The following is a 21,946-nucleotide window of genomic DNA, read 5'->3' as shown; positions in this document are numbered from 1 at the left end:
AGCAATTCCAGTTTCACCGAGAATATGTCTCTTGGGCGATTGAACAGACTTACCTAATGTAACAAAGGAGGAATTTGCACTGATCACTGTTGGTATCGTTACAGCAGCTAGAGTAATCCTTATAATTTGGAAGGGTCATTCCACTCCTACTCTGAAACAGTGGATATAATCAAGGTTGGAGGTAGCATCTTATGAACAAATGCTTGCTAGGATCACTGGTAGAAATGACAATTCTAGAAGCTGGACGCGTTTTATTTGTCATGTTGTTTCTAAGACTGGGAGGTGATGACTTATGCTTGTGAACCCATTTAGTTCTGTATTGTAGCTTGTGAGATAGTATGTGTGCTATGTTGGAGGATATTTCTGGATGTCATGCTCAGTGTTCTTATGCTGTACAATGTTTTAGTTTTAAAAAACATTGTTTATTTGTTTTGTTTGTGGAAAAAATGAATAAATAAATAACTTTAATAACAAAACAAAAAAAGTGATTAAACTGAGAAATTAGATTTGAATGTTGGACAATTCTAGTTTTATAACACACACAAACTGAGACTCAATATGTATGTAAAGAAGTAGAGTTTTATTAAATGTGTATGTACTAAAATATACAAAACACTGACATCTGCCAATCCAGCGGCAACACAGACAAGAACAGGAAACTGGGAATAGATCCACCTCCATTCTCCCAGAATAACAACCAGCCTGAACCAGGATCTATGCTCCCAGTTAACAGCCAACTAACACCACAGGCTTTTGGCTACATCTTCCTCTAGGCCTAGGGACTGCTTGAAATGGACACAGGCCTTGAAATGTAGTTAATGGTATTCAAATCAAAATGTCATTTTGGCTTAAACATACTTTGGTAACCTTGGAGGAGACATAAAGCACTCAAGCAGTACAGGAATGTTAATTGAGAAACCAACAGTGCAATGCACGTGACATATTCCAGAATTAGAGGTGTGTCAACTGTGATATTCAAGATCAACTCCATGAAAATAGAAGGAAAATAAAAGAAATTAAACATCTTGAACATTTTATAGAAAAACACAGTAAAAAGATGCTCACAACAGGCTATTCTTTCCAAACACTCAGTGAGTAAAATGTGTTTCTCATCTCTCCGCTTGCTTCACAAATTCAAATGAATGGATAGAACAATGTTGTATACCTTGAACCCATGCTTGGTATTGGCATTCATCATGCCAATATGGAGCCCTTGTCATGAAGGCTTGGTCCCATGATAAGCCCTGTAGTAAGCCCATTTCCCAGTCGCTCCTGTTCAGCTGGTGTAGCCTGATACAATGACCTGGAGTGTCCTTGGTTCAACCCAGCCTCTTTCACATACAGTAGACAGCTACTGTAATACCTTGAAGGTGTGGTAGTCCCATCACCAGGTTTGTTTTCAATCCTGCTTGGAATGTACGTAGTAAAGCCATTTACTAGTCAATGAAGTAGAGTGAGCCACAATGATAAGACTGTCATTATAAAAACAGATTAGTTATTGGTCATGGTCTGTGAGAAAACAGGAAAACGGAACATCAATAATATCAACGAGTTGGATGCAGTCTTTGGTCCCTCAGCTTTCGATTTACTTGCTTATATGACAGGTGCTCTACTAATGGCATTTTGTATTGCAGCCCTTTTCACAAACGTTATCCTACTCACTTACTGTAGGAATTACTGTATCAAGCTCTTAACACAAACTTCAAGTTGTGATGCAGTCAACCATTTCTGTCCTTTGGTAGTTTTCTCCAGGGAACCTGATGTAGCAGCTTTAACTTTTCACCTTCAAATTGTTAGGGTGGATGGTAGTATAGTGCAAAAAAATGTACCCCATTAGTAAAATACATCTACATACAAATGATAGTTCCAGTTTCATACCGTCAAAGGACTTTAAAAACAATCTTTGTATAAGCACAAAGTTATGTCTGCAAATACCTAAGCATTCCAATCTTTCTGTAGATACAAATCCCTTGTAAAAAGTGCCCTTTAAGCTCACTCTGTAAGCCCTTCACAGGTAGAACGGCATACCATTACTTTCACTCCCAATGTTGAGGAAATTGCATCTCTTCAACTTGAATTGTCCTTTGCCTTGCAATAATTATGTATTTCCTTAAAGGAGCAATGAAATTGAGCTTCATCATAGAATGATTCTACAACATAAAAACAAAAAATACAACAAAAAAAGTCCTTTGGGTTTTTGGTTACACTGCCTTGTCATAAAGAGAATCAGGTGCCTCCACAGTACCACCAGTCTGTTCCCTGTGGCAGTGTCTAACCACAGAGTCTTGGGTCAGAATATCTCCCTGTCACACAGCCCCTGCACAGGGGTGTCTGATCCTTTCCCAACCAGTTTTAAAGGGAATGCTTCCAAAGGTCCATAACCTGCAGAGTTTCCTGTCGTTTTCATCTTGGCCACACCTGTAGCCTGTAACATGTCCTCCAGGCCACTAGGGGTCCTCCTCCATATCGTCCAGGTTGGGCGCCATGATGAAGTGTTTAGGATGGACCAGGCTGTGCTCGTCTGCATGCTCCTCCCAGCGCACATCATCACTCTCGTGGGTGATGTAACGCTCGCCACGCCTTGTCTCAAACTCCCTGAGGTCCAGCCATGTCTGGTAATCCTGAGAGAGAGGATCAGGAGTTACAGCAGGGATCCAATACAATGTCTGCCCTTTTCTAGGTCACATCATGAAAGGTGTGTGAATGTTTTGTTAGATGTGCCTGTGCACTGCTTACAGTATAATTAGGCTACTATTTATTACCTGTAGCCAAGGATGGCTGAGGGACTTTTCCACACTGTACCGCTTCCTCATCTTCACTTGTAGGAGGTTATTAATGAGATCAGTAGCTGTGAGAGGAATAGAGACGTAATGTTAGTCTCAAATTGAGGTAGACATGCAACATTAGTGCTGTCTTTCTACCCACACGTCTGGATCTACCAGCATGGTTTTCACCCTGTTGCTCTTTGAACTGTGTGGTTTACATGATTCACTGACAAATATCCCCATCTGCAGCCCCATCTAAATATCCACCACATACAGTGGCTTGCGAAAGTATTCACCCCCTTTGGCATTTTTCCTATTTTGTTGCCTTACAACCTGGAATTAAAATGGATTTTTAGGGGGTTTGTATCATTTGATTTACACAACATGCCTACCACTTTGAAGATGCAAAATATTTTTTATTATGAAACAAACAAGAAATAAGACAGAAAAACAGAACTTGAGCGTGCATAACTATTCACCGCCCCAAAGTCAATACTTTGTAAAGCCACCTTTTGCAGCAATTACAGCTGCAAGTCTCTTGGGGTATGTCTCTATAAGCTTGGCACATCTTGCCACTGGGATTTTTGCCCATTCTTCAAGCCAAAACTGCTCTATTCTTCAAGTTGGATGGGTTCCGCTGGTGTACAGCAATCTTTAAGTCATACCACAGATTCTCAATTGGATTGAGGTCTGGGCTTTGACTAGGCCATTCCAAGACATTTCAATGGTTCCCCTTAAACCACTCGAGTGTTGCTTTAGCAGTATGCTTAGGGTCATTGTCCTGCTGGAAGGTGAACCTCAGTCTCAAATCTCTGGAAGACTGAAACGGGTTTCCCTCAAGAATTTCCCTGTATTTAGCGCCATCCATCATTCCTTCATTTCTGACCAGTTTCCCAGTCCCTGCCGATGAAAAACATCCCCACAGCATGATGCTGCCACCACCGTGCTTCACTGTGGGGATGGTGTTCTCGGGGTGATGAGAGGTGTTGGGTTTGCGCCAGACATTTTTGCCAAACGTATTTGCTTATTTTCTTCTTTAAGCAATGGTTTTTTTCTTCCGTAAAGGCCAGCTCTGTGGAGTGTACGGCTTAAAGTGGTCCTATGGACAGATACTCCAATCTCCGCTGTGGAGCTTTGCAGCTCCTTCAGGGTTATCTTTGGTCTCTTTGTTGCCTCTCTGATTAATGCCCTCCTTGCCTGGTCCGTGTGTTTTGGTGGGCGGCCCTCTCTTGGCAGGTTTGTTGTGGTGCCATATTCATTCAATTTTTTAATATTGGATTGAATGGTGCTCGGTGGGATGTTCAAAGTTTCGGATATTTTTTTATAACCCAACCCTGATCTGTACTTCTCCACAACTTTGTCCCTGACCTGTTTGGAGAGCTCCTTGGTCTTCATGGTGCCGCTTGCTTGGTGGTGCCCCTTGCTTAGTGGTGTTGCAGACTCTTGGGCCTTTCAGAACAGGTGTATATACGGTGAGGGAAAAAAGTATTTGATCCCCTGCTGATTTTGTACGTTTGCCCACTGAAAAAGAAATGATCAGTCTATAATTTTAATGGTAGGTTTATTTGAACAGTGAGAGACAGAATAACAACAACAAAAATCCAGAAAAACACATGTCAAAAATGTTATAAATTGGTTTGCTTTTAATGAGGGAAATAAGTATTTGACCCCCTCTCAATCAGAAAAATATCTGGCTCCCAGGTGTCTTTTATACAGGTAACGAGCTGAGATTAGGAGCACACTCTTAAAGGGAGTGCTCCTAATCTCAGCTTGTTACCTGTATAAAAGACACCTGTCCACAGAAGCAATCAATCAATCAGATTCCAAACTCTCCACCATGGCCAAGACCAAAGAGCTCTCCAAGGATGTCAGGGACAAGATTGTAGACCTACACAAGGCTGGAATGGGCTACAAGACCATTGCCAAGCAGCTTGGTGAGAAGGTGACAACAGTTGGTGCGACTATTCGCAAATAGAAGAAACACAAAATAACTGTCAATCTCCCTCGGCCTGGGGCTCCATGCAAGATCTCACCTCGTGGAGTTGCAATGATCATGAGAACGGTGAGGAATCAGCCCAGAACTACACGGGAGGATCTTGTCAATGATCTCAAGGCAGCTGGGACCATAGTCACCAAGAAAACAATTGGTAACACACTACGCCGTGAAGGACTGAAATCCTGCAGCGCCCGCAAGGTCCCCCTGCTCAAGAAAGCACATATACAAGGCCGTCTGAAGTTTGCCAATGAACATCTGCATGATTCAGAGGAGAACTGGGTGAAAGTGTTGTGGTCAGATGAGTGTTGTGGTCAACTACAAGAAACGTCTGACCTCTGTGATTACCAACAAGGGTTTTGCCACCAAGTACTAAGTCGTGTTTTGCAGAGGGGTAAAATACTTATTTCTCTCATTAAAATGCAAATCAATTTATAACATTTTTGACATGCGTTTTTCTGGATTTTTTTGTTGTTATTCTGTCTCTCACTGTTCAAATAAACCTACCAAGTCATTTTTTTTATTTCACTTCACCAATTTGGACTATTTTGTGTATGTCCATTACATGAAATCCAAATAAAAATCATTTTAAATTACAGGTTGTAATGCAACAAAATAGGAAAAACACCAAGGGGGATGAATACTTTTGCAAGGCATTGTAGGCCTACACTACTCTATATGAGAAATCATAGTTGAACTTGGTATACAAGTTATAACTTAGAGCAGCTAACTTCCAGTTGTGTCAAATGACTGCTTGTTGTATCACACAATTGGTCTACTTCCTAAACTGTATAACTCATTACAGACGTAGGATCTTAATTTGAGCCAGTCTCCTACAGCAGGGTTTCCCAAACTCGGTCCTAGGCCCCCCCCCTCATCATCAAGCTTTGATTATTTGAATCCGCTGTGTAGTGCTAGGGCAAAAACCAAAACGTGCACCCAGCGGGGGCCCCAGGGACGGGTTTGGGAAACTCTGTCCTACAGCAGGAAAATAATCCTGCAGCAACAGGAAATGTGAATTATTATCTGGATTATAATTAATGGACATTTTTGTAGCGGTTGATACATTTTTCGTAAGGGAAAATCCAGTCAAATGTCAAAGAGCAAATTACAAACTTTAGAAGCCTTTTTAAACCTCAAATACACTACTAGTTTTACATTTCCTGCATTGCAGGGAAGTTCTCCTGCAACAGGGCAATCAAATTAAGATCCTACATGTGTAGTTACATTACACACTTTACAGAGATGTGTGTCCTCACTTACTTAGCATTCATGCATTTAAATATTATTCAATGGCCTGCCTTCCTTCCTACCTTCCTACCTTCTGCAGAGATCTCCTTCCATGGCTGGGGTGGGTACATGAAGGCAGCGTTCTGGATCTGATCGTTAATGTCCTCATCCTCGTTGAAGGGGAAGGTGCCGCTGAGGCTGACGTAAACGATGACCCCCACTGACCACATGTCCAGGGAGCGGTTGTAGCCCTTACTACGCAGCACCTCTGGGGCCAGGTAGGCTGGGGTACCCACCACCGAACGCCTGAACGACTTCTCACCGATGATACGGGCAAAGCCAAAGTCACACAGTTTAACCTGTCAGGACACAAACAAACACACATGAGAATGCTACATTGTCTCCTCCATACACACATTTTATCCACATACAATAAATATTTTGCTAGAAAGACCGTTGGTTGTTACCTGAGGGAAGGGTTCTGCCGAGGCCAGCAGCACGTTCTCAGGCTTCAGGTCACAGTGGACGATGTTCTTGAAATGCAGATGTCTCAAAGCCACCAGGATCTGTTACAGAACATAGCCCAAAGCCCATGGGTTAGCTATATCAAACCACATAATACCACATAATGACCCCTTCATATAACCTTATGGAGTCACTCATAAAATATAATGTTATGGATAATTGGAGTTGCATTAGTATTTTAGTAGTTAACTAAGCTATTTCTAGGTTGGTCTCTTTCTTAGTTTCCATATGGACACATGATCTCATCTCTTCTGCTGTAGTGTAAGCATAAACTGTAGCTGCTACCGCTGCACGCATGTTTAGCTGTGGTCATCTAACCACTCCACACTGCTGCCTGACTCCTGACTTTGACAAAGTCCTGATAAACCACATCAGAGTCAGGCCTGCTGCTAATTGTCATGTGCAGCTCCATGCCTAATGGACCAGCTCGTGTTTGGCCCAGGGGCCCCTCTCTTCTAATCAGCCCACAGACCAGAGCAGAGCAGCTGTAATCCACCGGGAGGGACACGGCCATGATGCCATCCAGACCAGCGCGTCCCGTAAACAATCCCCCCATATCCACACACCGCAAGAATAAACAGGCCCGAGGTTGAGTCTACTACAGATTATATAGACTTCCACACCACAAGAGAGAGGGTGAGGGAGGAAAAGATGAGCAAGGACAGAAAGGGGAGTTTTTTAAAACTAGTCAGTTAAGAACAAATTCTTATTTACAATGACGGCTTACCCGAGCCAAACCCGGACAACGCTGGGCCAATTGTGCGCTGCCCTATGGGACTCCCAATCACGGCCAGATTGTGATACAGCCTGGAATTGAACCAGGGTCTGTAGTGACACCTCTAGCACTGAGATGCAGTGCCTTAGACTGCTGCGCCACTCAGGAGCCCCAGTTAGAGAGGAGATAAGAGAAAAGTAGAGAGGGCAAGAATGGGAGAAAGAGACAGACCTGTGTGACCAGGAACTTGGTGATCCGTTCTGGGAGCTTGCTCTTCTCACTGGACAGGATCATCTCCAGCATGTCTCCATGGAGCTTCTCCATGACAACAAACACCCTCTCTGGCGTCTCGAACATACACTCCAGGTTGACGATGCCAGGATGGTGAAGGTTCTAAACGAGGGAACAAACCTCAGAGTCAACACTCTATACTGTACCATGTTACAGTTAAACTGTTTGAAACTCAGCAAGAACGACTACTGCATTAAAAACAATGTTTTAAGTGAGAAGTAGGGATTGGTCTGAAACCTAAAAAACAAGGTAGTTCACATGAGCACCACAATGCCTACTCCACCCATGCTCTACCAAGATTTTCCAGCACACAGCTTTGACATACAGTGAGGGGAAAAAAGTATTTGATCCCCTGCTGATTTTGTAGGTTTACCCACTGACAAAGACATGATCAGTCTATAATTTTAATGGTAGGTTTATTTGAACAGTGAGAGACAGAATAACAACAACAAAATCCAGAAAGACGCATGTCAAAAATGTTATAAATTGATTTGCATTTGAATGAGGGAAATAAGTATTTGACCCCTCTGCAAAACATGACTTAGTACTTGGTGGCAAAACCCTTGTTGGCAATCACAGAGGTCAGACGTTTCTTGTAGTTGGCCACCAGGTTTGCACACATCTCATGAGGGATTTTGTCCCACTCCTCTTTGCAGATCTTCTCCAAGTCATTAAGGTTTCAAGCCTGACGTTTGGCAACTCAAACATTCAGCTCCCTCCACAGATTTTCTATGGGATTAAGGTCTGGAGACTGGCTAGGCCACTCCAGGACCTTAATGTGCTTCTTCTTGAGCCACTCCTTTGTTGCCCTGGCCGTGTGTTTTGGGTCATTGTCATGCTGGAATACCCATCCACGACCCATTTTCAATGCCCTGGCTGAGGGAAGGAGGTTCTCACCCAAGATTTGAAGGTACATGGCCCCGTCCATCGTCCCTTTGATGCGGTGAAGTGGTCCTGTCCCCTTAGCAGAAAAACACCCCCAAAGCATAATGTTTCCATCTCCATGTTTGACGGTGGGGATGGTGTTCTTGGGATCATAGGTAGCATTCCTCCTCCACCAAACACGGCGAGTTGAGTTGATGCCAAAGAGCTCGATTTTGGTCTCATCTGACCACAACACTTTCACCCAGTTCTCCTCTGAATCATTCAGATTTTCATTGGCAAACTTCAGACGGGCCTGTATATTTTCTTTCTTGAGCAGGGGGACCTTGCGGGCGCTGCAGGATTTCAGTCCTTCACGGCGTAGTGTGTTACCAATTGTTTTCTTGGTGACTATGGTCCCAGCTGCCTCACCGTTCTCATGATCATTGCAACTCCACGAGGTGAGATCTTGCATGGAGCCCCAGGCCGAGGGAGATTGACAGTTATTTTGTGTTTCTTCCATTTGCGAATAATCTCACCAACTGTTGTCAACTTCTCACCAATCTGCTTGGCGATGGTCTTGTAGCCCATTCCAGCCTTGTGTAGGTCTACAATCTTGTCCCTGACATCCTTGGAGAGCTCTTTGGTCTTGGCCATGGTGGAGAGTTTGGAATCTGATTGATTGATTGCTTCTGTGGACAGGTTTCTTTTATACAGGTAACAAACTGAGATTAGGAGCACTCCCTTTAAGAGTGTGCTCCTAATCTCAGCTCGTTACCTGTATAAAAGACACCTGGGAGCCAGAAATCTTTCTGATTGAGAGGTTGTCAAATACTTATTTCCCTCATTAAAATGCAAATCAATTTATAACATTTTTGACATGTTTTTTTCTGGATTTTTTTGTTATTCTGTCTCCCACTGTTCAAATAAACCTGCCATTAAAATTAGTGGGCAAACATACAAAATCAGCAGGGGATCAAATACTTTTTTCCCTCACTGTACTACAGTAGCTATGTTGGTCTATTGTACTTCAAACAATGTGTATGCAGGTTGCTTAGGATTCAAACCTTCTCAAACATCCTAATTCTTACTCTTACAGGAGGTGCTCCCACAATAATGTGATTTGTACCGCAAGTTAAAATATTGGATTCTTCACACACCATACTAATCCCATTCCGCTACTTTTTCAATCTTTTTTAAATTATATGAAAGCAAGCTATGGTCCTGTTTTGTCAATTGCTGTGCTGATCAATGGGCAGTTTATTACCTCTGTCAAATGACTATGTAGCTTAAAGTTGTATGTATTTGTATTTCTTTTTTACAATAAAGATGGTGACGCTAAAATAATACACATTTACAATAGTCCTATATCTAAAAATACATACAGCCTAATGATATATATATATATACACACATACATACAATACCAGTCAAACGTTTGGACACACCTACTCATTCAAGGGTTTTTCTTTATTTTTACTATTTTCTACATTGTTGAATAATAGTGAAGACATGAAAACACATACGGAATCATGTAGTAACCAAAAAAGTGTAAAACAAATCAAAATATATTTTATATTTGAGATTCTTCAAAGTAGCCACCCTTTGCCTTGATGACAGCTTTGCACACTCTTGGCATTCTCTCAACCAGCTTCATGAGGTAGTCACCTGGAATGAGTAGGTGTGTCCAAACTTTTGACTGGTACTGTATATATGTATTATTTTAATAGCAGGACACTGAAGTCCATTATTCCTCTGAAGAGTGTGAATTAGGCTGTTTGAGAAGGTGTGAATCCTAAGCAACCTGCATACACATTGTTTGAAGTACAATAGACCAATATAGCTACTGTAGTCGCCTGGTATGGCCTCCGACCGCAAGGCACTACAGAGGGTAGTGCGTATGGCCCAGTACATCACTGGGGCCAAGCTTCCTGCCATCCAGGATCTATATACCAGGCGGTGTCAGAGGAAGGCCCTAAAAATGGCCAAAGTCTCCAGCCACCCTAGGACCAAAAGGCTCCTTAACAGCTTCTACCCCCAAGCCATAAGACTCCTGAACAGCTAATCAAATGGCTACCCGGACTATTTGCATTGTCATTTTAGTAAATACTTTCTTAACACTTATTTTTCGTAAAACTGCATTGTTGGTTAAGGGCATGTAAGTAAGCTTTTCACTGTAAGGTCTACACCTGTTGTATTCGGCGCATGTGACAAATACAATTTGATTTGATTAGTCGGTCAAAGCTGTTTGCTGGAAAAGCTTGGTAGAGCATGGGTGAGGTAGGCATTGTGGTGCTCATGTGAATTTCCTTTCTATTTCAGCTTCAGGTCAATCCCTACTTCTCACTTAAAACATATTTTTTGGTTTTACATTTCCATGGTTTTTGTACCAGAAGGTGATTATACAAAAATTAAACAACATTTTCACATGCAAAAAGTGTCTTTCGGGGAAAAAATGTGCGCCCGTTAAATCTCCGAACTGTTTCCCAAAATCATCGTTACTAAAGTTGCACTTGAAAACACTTGTTATTTACCGACTGCCTCGGAACAGCTAACTGGGTCGTTAGATGCTTTATAAATAGAAGATTTCCACTAAACATATAATCAAGATGTTTATCTGTCGCTCTGTGACTGCCGATAACTTCAAAGTTGACTGCAAAACAAAGTTGCTAATGTCTTTGCAATTGTTATAAACAAGAAGAAGGTAAAAAGATGCTTCAAATGAACAGAGAATTGCATTAAAAGATAAATACAGTAGGCTACATAGACCTATATATTTCAATCATATTTAAATACATTTCCTGATCAATAAATTGAGTTTTATTTAGCTAATTGTAGGCTACTGTCTGTAATTTTTTGCTTCAATTTCATGATGTGGAGGCCTAACGTGTGCAATGATGTGCCAAATATTCGATTTAGTGCATAGCTTAAGTATTCGAATAAGCCGCCTCAATATTTGCAGCCATAGGTGATCATTTCTCTCTAGGAGCTGATCCGTTGTCAGTATCTAATGTTAAGGTAAGATTTGAATGGAGAATGCTGATCCGAGAGCAGCGCTGCCTTATTTCGATCCTATCAGCATCGACACATGCTCTTACGAAGCACTTATTGAAAGTTCTCCCTACGTGGTGTTTTGGGAAACGCATGTGAGTCTTCGGCCATTATCGAAATCATGCATTGTTAAAACACTCGTAAGCTTGAGTTCCATCGCTATCGGGAAATCAGGCCCTGGCTATTACTTCATAGACATACAGTTGAAGTCGGAAGTTTACATACACCTTAGCCAAATACATTTTAAACTCAGTTTTTCACAATTCCTGAAATGTAATCCTAGTAAAAATTCCCGGTCTTAGGTCAGTTAGTATCACCACTTTATTTTAAGAATGTGAAATGTCAGATTAATAGTAGAGAGTGATTTATTTCAGCTTTTATTTCTTTCATCACATTCCCAGTGGGTCAGAAGTTTACATACATTAAATTAGTATTTAGTAGCATTGCCTTTAAATTGTTTAACTTGGGTCAAACATTTCGGGAAGCCTTACACAAGCTTCCCACTATAAGTTGGGTGAATTTTGGCCCATTCCTCCTGACAGTGCTGGTGTAACTGAGTCAGGTTTGTAGGCCTCCTTGCTCGCACACGCTTTTTCAGTTCTGCCCACAAATTTTGTATAGGATTGAGGTCAGGGCTTTGTGATGGCCACTCCAATACCTTGACTTTGTTGTCCTTAAGCCATTTTGCCACAACTTTGGAAGTATGCTTGGGGTCATTGTCCACTTGCAAGACCCATTTGCAACCAAGCTTTAACTTCCTGACTGATGTCTTCAGACGTTGCATCAATATATCCACATAATTTTCCTTCCTCATTATGTCATCTATTTTGTGAAGTGCACCAGTCCCTCCTGCAGCAAAGCACCCCCACAGCATGATGCTGCCACCCCCGTACTTCACGGTTGGGATGGTGTTCTTCGGCTTGCAAGCACCCCCTTTTTCCTCCAAATATAACAATGTTCATTATGGCCAAACAGTTATATATTTGTTTCATCAGACCAGAGGACATTTCTCCAAAAAGTACGATCTTTGTCCCCATGTGCAGTTGCAAACCGTAGTCTGGCTTTTTTATGGTGGTTTTGAAGCAGTGGCTTCTTCCTTGCTGAGCGGCCTTTCAGGTTATGTCAATATAGGACTCGTTTTACTGTGGATATAGATACTTTTGTACCAGTTTCCTCCAGCATCTTCACAAGGTCCTTTGCTGTTGTTCTGGGATTTATTTGCACTTTTCGCACCAAAGTACGTTCATCTCTAGGAGACAGAACGCGTCTCCTTCCTGAGCGGTATGACGGCTGCGTGGTCCCATGGTGTTTATACTGGCGTACTATTGTTTCTACAGATGAACGTGGTACCTTCAGGCGTTTAGAAATTGCTCCCAAGGATGATCCAGACTTGTGGAGGTCTACAATTTTTTATCTGAGGTCTTGGCTGATTTCTTTTGATTTTCCCATGATGTCAAGCAAAGAGGCACTGAGTTTGAAGGTAGGTCTTGAAATACATCCACAGGTACACCTCCAATAGACTCAAATGATGTCATTTAGCCTATCAGAAGCTTCTAAAGCCATGAAATCATTTTCTGGAATTTTCCAAGCTGTTTAAAGGCACAGTCACCTTAGTGTATGTAAACTTCTGACCCACTGGAATTGTGATTAAGTGGAATAATCTGTCTGTAAACAATTGTTGGAAAAATTACTTGTGTCATGCACAAAGTAGATGTCCTAACCAACTTGCCAAAACTATAGTTTGTTAACAAGAAATTTGTGGAGTGGTTGAAAAACTAGTTTTAATGACTCCAACCTAAGTGTATGTAAACTTCCGACTTCAACTGTAGCTATTTGTATTTTTGCAAAACATATGGATTCTACCTTTTAAAGAGGGGTGAATATCAACAGCTGCATTACTTTAAGCACATATCAGTTCCTGTAAGTGACTCTCAAAGTACCGAATAAGTTGGCTAAGAGAGCATTTGGAATTAAATTTCCCTCAAAATCCGGGGGAGTTCCCCCAGACTCCCCTCCATTTTTTCTGCCCTGTCCGGACGTCTTTTTTTGCAGTCCGGACTGGCCTTGATTTCAACGGACGGGACTCCCTAAAGACAAGCCACTTGGATACAAGTGATTTTTCGAAGCAGGTTACTAGAGCATTCTCGCTAACCCTAACCCTTTTCCTATCCTTAACCTAATTCTCCTAAACTGTTACGTACATTTTCCTAAAACGCTGCATTAATTCTCCTAACCTGCTACAAAAAAAGTTGGAGCTGTATCGAAGTGGCTTGTTTTCAACGTCTGTAAAATACATATTTTAAACTTTCTAAAAATACATGTTTTCACCTTTCATTCAGAACTTCAACGTCTGGAAAATACGTCTTTTAAACGTCATTTTGCTTACTGGGTTCAGATTTCTGGGAACATACTGAAAAGTAACTTGACTCTGTTGATCAGTCAGCACAAAATATGGATTAAAATGGCATGAAGAAAATTTGATTGATGACAAAGGAGGCAGAGTACTGAATTAATTCATCATAAGGTAAGGGTTTGAATTTGTTCTGGATGCTCGAACAGCGACGTCTCTGTCTCGTGTGTTGATCTAGCTAATTGTGTTCACTTACTGCAATGCACAGCCGATGCGCTACTTGCATGTGCATTGGCCGGGTTTAGATTCAACATTGCTAGCAAGACTATTTGTTTTATCAACTACAGTTTGTGTTGTGAGAGGCTGGTTTTGGTTGAGGAAATGTAGCCTAGCTAGCAGTTGTTTGTACTGAAACTTACATCTGGCTGCACATGATGCTAGCTAGCCAGTTTGACTGCTCCTCTAGCTACCCCGGCATGGTACAATGTTAGCAGCGTGGCAGTTTCCCAAAGTTTGATGTTGACAATGAACTTTACTTAGCTAGCTAGCTAGCCAGCTTTGCTTTATGGAAGAATGTAGCTAGCTAGGATATAGTATCAATATTGAGTTATGGTCTACGATCTATAAAGCTATGTTACAGTCTCGCTGGCTTGTACCTGTAGTTACTGGCTAGTTGGCTAGCTAAATGGCTATAATAGCAGCCAAGCACGTTCGCTAGCTTATTTGTTCGTGCTCTGATTTAGTTTACACAGATGACTTCAGCCATATGAAAACCTTCCATAGCTAAATATACCTAGCTATCTAGCTTCCTTTGCTTGTAGCTTGCTTCTCATCTGACTGGTGTTAGCTAGCTAGCTACAGCTGCTAGCCTGCTACTAGCTAGCTGCTGCTGTTGCGCAGAAACCAAGTTGCTGGTCCCGGTTTTAGAACTCTGAAATTCAGCTGAAAAGATATTAGCATTGTCAGAAATGCTACAGAAAGGTAGCACATCATTGGTTCTCTATTGGCATGTGAGAGCGATAAATTATACATTTAATTAAAACTGTTTCCCCTACAAACGTATTCAGTCCGAAAGGTGGCAAGTCTAATGGTCTCTTTATGGACGCTGTAGTCTCTATTTTCTTATCCAACGCCTAGATATTGAGCTAGGTTTGGGCAAGACATTTAATTTTTTCCTAATGCTAACGACCCTGTTAAAAATCCGGCATGTGGTTCTCGGTAGCTTCAATCAATCCCTTCTAAAGTCACGCTATAATACATCATGAGGTTCCATGTGTTACCTGTGGTCCTCTGTAGCTCAGCTGGTAGAGCACGGCGCTTGTAACGCCAAGGTAGTGGGTTCGATCCCCGGGACCACCCATACACAAAAAAAATTATGCACGCATGACTGTAAGTCGCTTTGGATAAAAGCGTCTGCTAAATGGCATATTATTATTATTATTATTATTATTATTACCTGGAGAATGGCCACTTCATTTCTCAGTTGGCTCTCCTGCTTGGTAGGGAACCTCATCTTGTCAATCACCTTGATGGCAACATCTCTTCCAGTCTTTCTGTGTTTCCCTGCCAACAGAAATAAATAATGTTAGAGCTGCCTCGATCAACTGTAAGTGCTGTTATTGTGAAGTGGAAATGTCTAGGAGCAACAACGGCTCATCCACGAAGTGGTAGGCCACACAACCTCACAGAACGGGACCGCTGAGTGCTGAAGCGCGTAAAAATTGTCTGTCCTCAGTTGCAACACTCATTACCGAGTTCCAAACTGCCTCTGGAAGCAACATCAGCACAATAACTGTTCGCCAGGAGCTTCATTAAATGGGTTTCCGAGCAGCCGCACACAACCCTAAGATCACCATGCGCAATGCCAAGCGTCGGCTGGAGTGGTGTAAAGCTCATCGCCATTGGACTCTGGAGCAGTGGAAACGCGTTCTCTGGAGTGATGAATCACGCTTCATCATCTGGCAGTCCGACGGACTAATCTGGTTTTGGCAGATGCCAGGAGAACGCTACCTGCCCGAATGCATAGTGCCAACTATAAAGTTAGGTGGAAGAGGAATAATGGTCTGAGGCTGTTTTTCATGGTTCGGTCTAGCCCCCTTAGTTCCTGTGATGGGAAATCTTAACGCTACAGCATACAATGACATCCTAGACGATTCTGTGCTTCCAACTTTGTGGCAACAGTTTGGGGAAGGCCCTTTCCTGTTTCAGCATGACAATGCCCCCGTGCACAAATCAAAGTCCATACAGAAATAGTTTGTTGAGATCGGTGTGAAAGAACTTGACTGGCCTGCACAGAGCCCTGACCACAACCCCATCGAACACCTTTGGGATGAATTGGAACGCCGACTGTGAGCCAGGCCTAATCACCCAACATCAGTGCCGACCTCACTAATGCTCTTGTGGCTGAATGGAAGCAAGTCCCAGCAGCAATGTTCCAACATTTAGTGGAAAGCCTTCCCAGAACAGTGGAGGCTGTTATAGCAGCAAAGGGGGGACCAACTCCATATTAATGTCCATGATTTTGAAATGAGATGTCCGACGGGCAGGTGTCCACATACTTTTGGTCATTTAGTGTATACACCACCATGCCCACGCCTGATCATAAAGATAGACGTGTGTTTTGGTTTGGGTCGAGAGAATACAGTATGTTTAGTTACAATTAATCAAAAACATGGATATCCAGGCACATACCTCCATACACAATCCCAAACTGTCCAGATCCTAGAACCTCGTCAGAGAAGATCTGGTACACCGAGCTGATATCCTACAGAGTGGAAAATACTTTAGTATTACTAAAGTTTATTACATCTATTAGTAAAGGCCTCCTGTAGCTCAGTTGGTAGAGCATGGCGCTTGCAACGCCAGAGTTGTGGGTTCGTTTCCCACGGGAGGCCAGTATGAAAAAAACTGTAAGTTGCTCTGGATAAGAGCGTCTGCTAAATGACTAAAATGAATTGTACTGGTATGGTCATTGAGATGACAAATGGGTCACTTTCACTCAATGCAGAAGTATAGCACGCATGAATATCCCCATTTCCCATAAGGGTATCAGTGACTTCCTTAATCTCTTTTTAAATATTAATTTTTTTTATACAATTGACATGCAATGTTTAATGGTAAATGAATAATGCAGAAGTAACAGAGGAAAATGTATGACTGGACACACGAACACACACACGCACAGAGAAACTGTGCAAGATCGTCTGAAGAAGTTACCATACTCACCACATTCTCCTGTATCTGGCAGTTGGACACAGATATGCTGACAGACAACTCCTGTTCTGGTGGGGGAAAAAAACGGTTTCACTTTACATTTACATTTACGTCATTTAGCAGACGCTCTTATCCAGAGCGACTTACAAATAGGACTTTAAACAGTACAAATGCACAAAGTACTCAATGTATCCCTAACTAATCAAAAACAGAGATGCATTTCTCACGTTTTCACATCCTTCAAGCCTATCACAGCTGCTTGGACTACACACAGCAGATACAATAATGACCCTTTAAAATGGATTAGGAAAGATATGTGTTATTGAACGGCATAACTATGTGTTGCATTTCATAGTAGGGTTATGGGAGCCTCCCAGAGGCCAATATTCAGGCATGGGGTTTCAAAGTCATGTTTTACCACACAATAAAACATAGTAATAGTAATAATGAATGAATAATAATCTTATGATCAACAATGTGTGCCCTCCTGTATTAGTGATTGGCTAAGAAGCATAGTATAGTACTATAGGACACGAGGCTGTCTCTGCAGCTTGTTGTCATTTCAGAGTGTTTGGATAGTGAGGGGTAGTAAAGTGGTGGGCCTCATCTGTTTGGCATTATCACCCTCACCATCTATCTGATTTACACCACAATTCATGGCCAGCTAAATGGCCTCCAGGGGCATATATGGGCTGACAGGCAACGGTGCTCCTCTCATCTCCACTCTAACACAAATGCATTACTAAACATTAAAACCTGCCCTGGTGATTGTGGGCACTGAACCACAAGTGTGTTTATTTAATAACCGAAAGGTTTAAAAAAATACCACTAATCTGATTCGGCCTTCTTCATTATTAGATTAAGGTGCATTACTATATTGGATGCGATGGAAGAGGAGGGTCCATTTTAACACACACACAGATAATCCCCTGAATCTATGTCAGGTTTCAGGTGTTGCGCCATGTGCCCACAGGTGAGCGACAGGTTGAATGTGCCACCTTGACTCTATAGCCTCTAAGATCATCATAATTATTATCATCAAATTCATTATCATCCATCATCATCATCATCATCATCATCATCATCATAGGAGGGAAGAGGTAAGCCATGGCTTCTCAATTCAAGGCTCTGCTGTGTCTGTAGGTAGTCATTTCTGGTGATGTTCCCGTGTGTCTCAGTTGGTAGAGCATGGCACTTGCAACACCAGGGTTGTGGGTTCAAATCCCACGGGGGACAAGTACGAAAAAATTTATGCACTTACTACTGTAAGTCGCTCTGGATAAGAGCGTCTGCTAAATGACAAAAATGTAAAATGCCATTGTTGTTATCTCAAAACAAGACTGACTGCTTACTTACTTCAGAACCTCACTTAACCTTAGCTCAGGATTCAAGCATTTAAGGGGGACTCTTTTGACCCACTGCACACTAATATAATATATCAAACCACTAAACGACCACAATATGGAATTACCCATTTTATGGGCATAAATAGTACTATTTCCATCGCTCACATAATCTAATTTCAAACCACCTTTCCAGTGCTAGTGCCAATATCTACAATATGTAAAATATATGCCAATGCTACTTCCAATAGAAATAACTAATGTATACACGCTATGGTCAGTAGCCTAAATCAAGGCACCTCCAGTCAGTATTTCTTCCAGTAACGATGTCTACCATGTTAACAGTAAAGAATGGTACTGTACTCACTGTGGTCCTTACCCTGCCCGGCTGCGGTAGCCACACTGGGCTGGGGCGTGGCAGGCATCAGGGCCTGCCGGATGGCCTTCTCCCAGCCCTGGGCCACCTCCATGCCCACGCCTGAAGCTGCCAGCGCGGGGCTGTCGTAGTGGCCCCCTTGGTTCTCCCCTACATAGTAGACCATGGTGGAGGTGATGATTTCAAAGCAGTGTGGGTTGCTGCCCTGGGTTAGGCTGCTGAGGTCCCTCGACTGTTCCACCTGCAGGATCTCTGAGAGAGGGATCTCCTGTGGGCCATGGGGGGAGGGGAGGGGAGAGAGAGAGAGAGAGAGAGAGAGACCAGAGTCATAACATACACAAACATAGAGCGCCATGCCATCACCGCTAGTGATTGGGGAGAGAGAGACACAGAAGACAAATACAACCATGATAGACATAGAAAATGCCACAGCCTAGTGAACACTCAAACTGAGAAAGACAAGAGTCACTGAATCAATCACTAGCAAGACAGAAAGTCAGACCAGATGGAAGCAGACACCAAATGCAGAGTCGCTCACAGCAAGTCAGAGGTAACCGCTGAAAAAAGCTCCTCCGCTTAGCACGCGTACCAGAAACAGTAACCCAACGTTGGTCCTAGTCCCTTCCCACAGTGTAGTGTATCCACAGCCCCTGCCTAGTGCACAGCCTCTGTCTGACAGACCCTTACAGAAGTGGTGCGAGGGGCAGTTTGAGCACACTTTAAAATTCCTCTTTCCCTCCAGCCTCACTGTCAAATGCAAATCAAAGAAGAAGAAGGAAGTCCCTAGCCAATAGGAGCCCCTGCAGTGCCTCGCCCCCCTTGTCCCCCCCCTCTCCTCTGGGTCCCCTGAGGGCGGCTCACCACAGAGTATCAGATGAATTGGTTAGCAGGGCCGGCCCACGTCAACCAGGCCTGGGACCATTGAAGAGAAGAGGCCCCATGATTACAAGGCAGGACACCAGAGCCCCATCTGAGCACGAGCCGCGCTGCCAGCCACTGAGACGCAAGACACGGTGACTACTGTTCCACAGACTATCGGACAACAAAAACCCTGGGCGGGGGGTGGGGAGAGGGGCGGGGGGTGCTAGAGACAGAGTGAAGCCCCCTTACCCCCATCAAAGGGTTTTGGAAACCACAAGTACAGGGGTCTCATCTTCAAAAGAGAAGCCTATGTGACTTCCAAATGTAGAAAATGTCAGTCATCTGATGCGTCGACACACAACCACCACCGCTAATCAGATGAATGGAGGTAGAGAGAGGAGAGGAGGGGACAGCCACACGACAGTGGGCTAAGGGCTGAGGAGAACATGAGAGAAGGAGAGTGAGAGAGAGAGAGAGAGAGAGAGAGAGAGACAGTGGGGGGAAATGCCCAAGAGACACAGAGGCTACAGTGGATAACCTAATGTGACCACTGGCTCAATCTGTGGAGCACACACTAGCAACAAATAAAACAGAACGACCCATATGACGAGATTTGAGAGAATGCGAAAGACAGCTAGTCTTCAATCAGTCTCCTGAGTGCTGTGCTAAGTGGCCAGTTGATAATAAACTACCATATAAAGCTGCCTCTAAACACACCCTGAACGTCTCAATCCCAGCTGTATAAAAGAGTGGGGTTTCCTCACTGCTGGGAAGATGGAGGGTGTGTCTGTCACAGCCGTAACACTCGGAGAGTGGAGCTTTAAAACAGAGTTCTGTCTCCCCAACCGAATAATATTAGATGACAGCCTGGCAATTAGATGTCTACCTATACATACAAACACATTCTCTCTCTCTCCCCTCCCTCTTTTTCTCTCCCTCTTTCTCTCCTTCTCTCTCTCCCTCACACACTGAACGAACTACATCTCACAAAACAAAGGTCGTTAGAAACCATAGCACCATAAACACCATCCCACTGCGTCACATCTCTCGCCACAATCAGGGGAGGATTCAAAGTAACACACCCACACGGTACAGAGGCTGGGACAGGCTCACAGTGGCAAGGCTGTACTGAACATGTGGAAGCCTTTACACAGAGGGAACAAGGACTGCCTGGCTGCCTTAGTCCCAAGTGTCTAATTCCACAGCTATTAAGCCCCTGTGGCATGGTAAAGACTGCCTACGCCACTGGTGTCACAATGGGACTGTCACACACTCTCTGAAGCTGGAGTTATAGCATTTGGAAATCAGTGTCAAAATGCATAAATCTAATTTATTCAAACTAGACAACAAACGTTTACGGTGATGGTTTGGTAAGACATTTCAAATAGGATATCTGATATGGGTGATGCAACTTGTTACAATGTATTGTATAAATGTGTTGGACATCCTTTTCAGGCAGATTTCCCCAGCAAAAACCCATAACATTTTCAGAGACAAATACTGCTGATGACAACGTGGCTCTAGAAGAAAACTTTCACTCTGTGACCATGGAGAAATGTCCGTTTACTGCCTGTGAAACCACAGGAGTCAGGCTGGGGGATTTTCTCTGTTTATTACTGGCTTCACTGTAGTTTACAGTTGCAACACAGCAGCCCCCAGTCTTTGTCACACCATCACAGACACCATTACATTGGGCAGGCCCTTTTAACATACTATACACCCAAGACAATAAAACACATTTATATATATATATATATATATATATATATATATACAAAAAAAAATCTGGTAGATTTATTTTGGATCAATTCAGCGTTTGGTTGAAACCATTGGGTTTCAGAGAATTATTGATCTGTTTACGTTGTTCTATGACATTCAATGTAAATGCAGACTATGATGCCCATTTCATTCTGCCATGTCTCTGCCTCTGTCAGGTAATAGATGATATGTGGTGTTGCTCTCTCACCTTATAGAACTTGGCTCCAGTGTCGTTCTGGAACAGGCTGAGGCTCTTGGTGTCCAGCCTCCAGTAGTGTCTCTTCCTCAGGTTGTCTCTGCTGGTGTAGTGCACCATCCAGCCCTCCCTCACCATGGTGGAGCTCCTCCTCTTGGTCTGTTTGATGGACTGGACCACCCGCATCAGAGGGATGTTACTGCTGGTGGATGGGCTGGGGACACACACACACAGCATTTTTTATGAAAACACTAGTCACAAAGTGCTTAGCAGAAACACGGACCTGAGTGTGAAAAGAGCAAGGAAGAAGGTCCATTGATCCAGACCTGTTTGATAACTACATGATCTATGTTTACACAACTATTACATAAGTCTAACTCCAAGTTAGCTCAAATATGGCCCAGTAATGTGGGGTGTC

At 43.0% G+C, this 21,946-nt stretch overlaps 1 protein-coding gene across 1 annotated transcript in view; it reads right to left on the bottom strand.

Annotated features, from left to right (window-relative positions):
- Positions 1–566: 566 nt before the first annotated feature.
- The window catches only part of LOC311145705 (serine/threonine-protein kinase D3-like), a 73,286-nt gene continuing 51,906 nt past the window's right edge, over positions 567–21,946 (bottom strand). The window contains exons 8-17 of the mRNA XM_084181968.1: positions 21,541–21,742; positions 18,705–18,981; positions 17,007–17,062; positions 16,473–16,545; positions 15,238–15,344; positions 7,460–7,621; positions 6,456–6,554; positions 6,080–6,347; positions 2,763–2,848; positions 567–2,621 (exon numbers count right to left, since the gene is read on the bottom strand). Coding sequence (XP_084038094.1) covers positions 2,448–2,621; positions 2,763–2,848; positions 6,080–6,347; positions 6,456–6,554; positions 7,460–7,621; positions 15,238–15,344; positions 16,473–16,545; positions 17,007–17,062; positions 18,705–18,981; positions 21,541–21,742 — 1,504 coding nt within the window. The 3' untranslated portion in view covers positions 567–2,447. The remainder of the gene's footprint in view (positions 2,622–2,762; positions 2,849–6,079; positions 6,348–6,455; positions 6,555–7,459; positions 7,622–15,237; positions 15,345–16,472; positions 16,546–17,006; positions 17,063–18,704; positions 18,982–21,540; positions 21,743–21,946) is intronic.

The sequence above is a fragment of the Coregonus lavaretus genome (genome assembly GCF_964263955.1).
Source record: "Coregonus lavaretus genome assembly, chromosome: 18".
Taxonomy (NCBI): domain Eukaryota; kingdom Metazoa; phylum Chordata; class Actinopteri; order Salmoniformes; family Salmonidae; genus Coregonus; species Coregonus lavaretus.
Note: the sequence above shows the minus strand (reverse complement) of the source record. Positions and strands in the feature narration are given on the sequence as shown.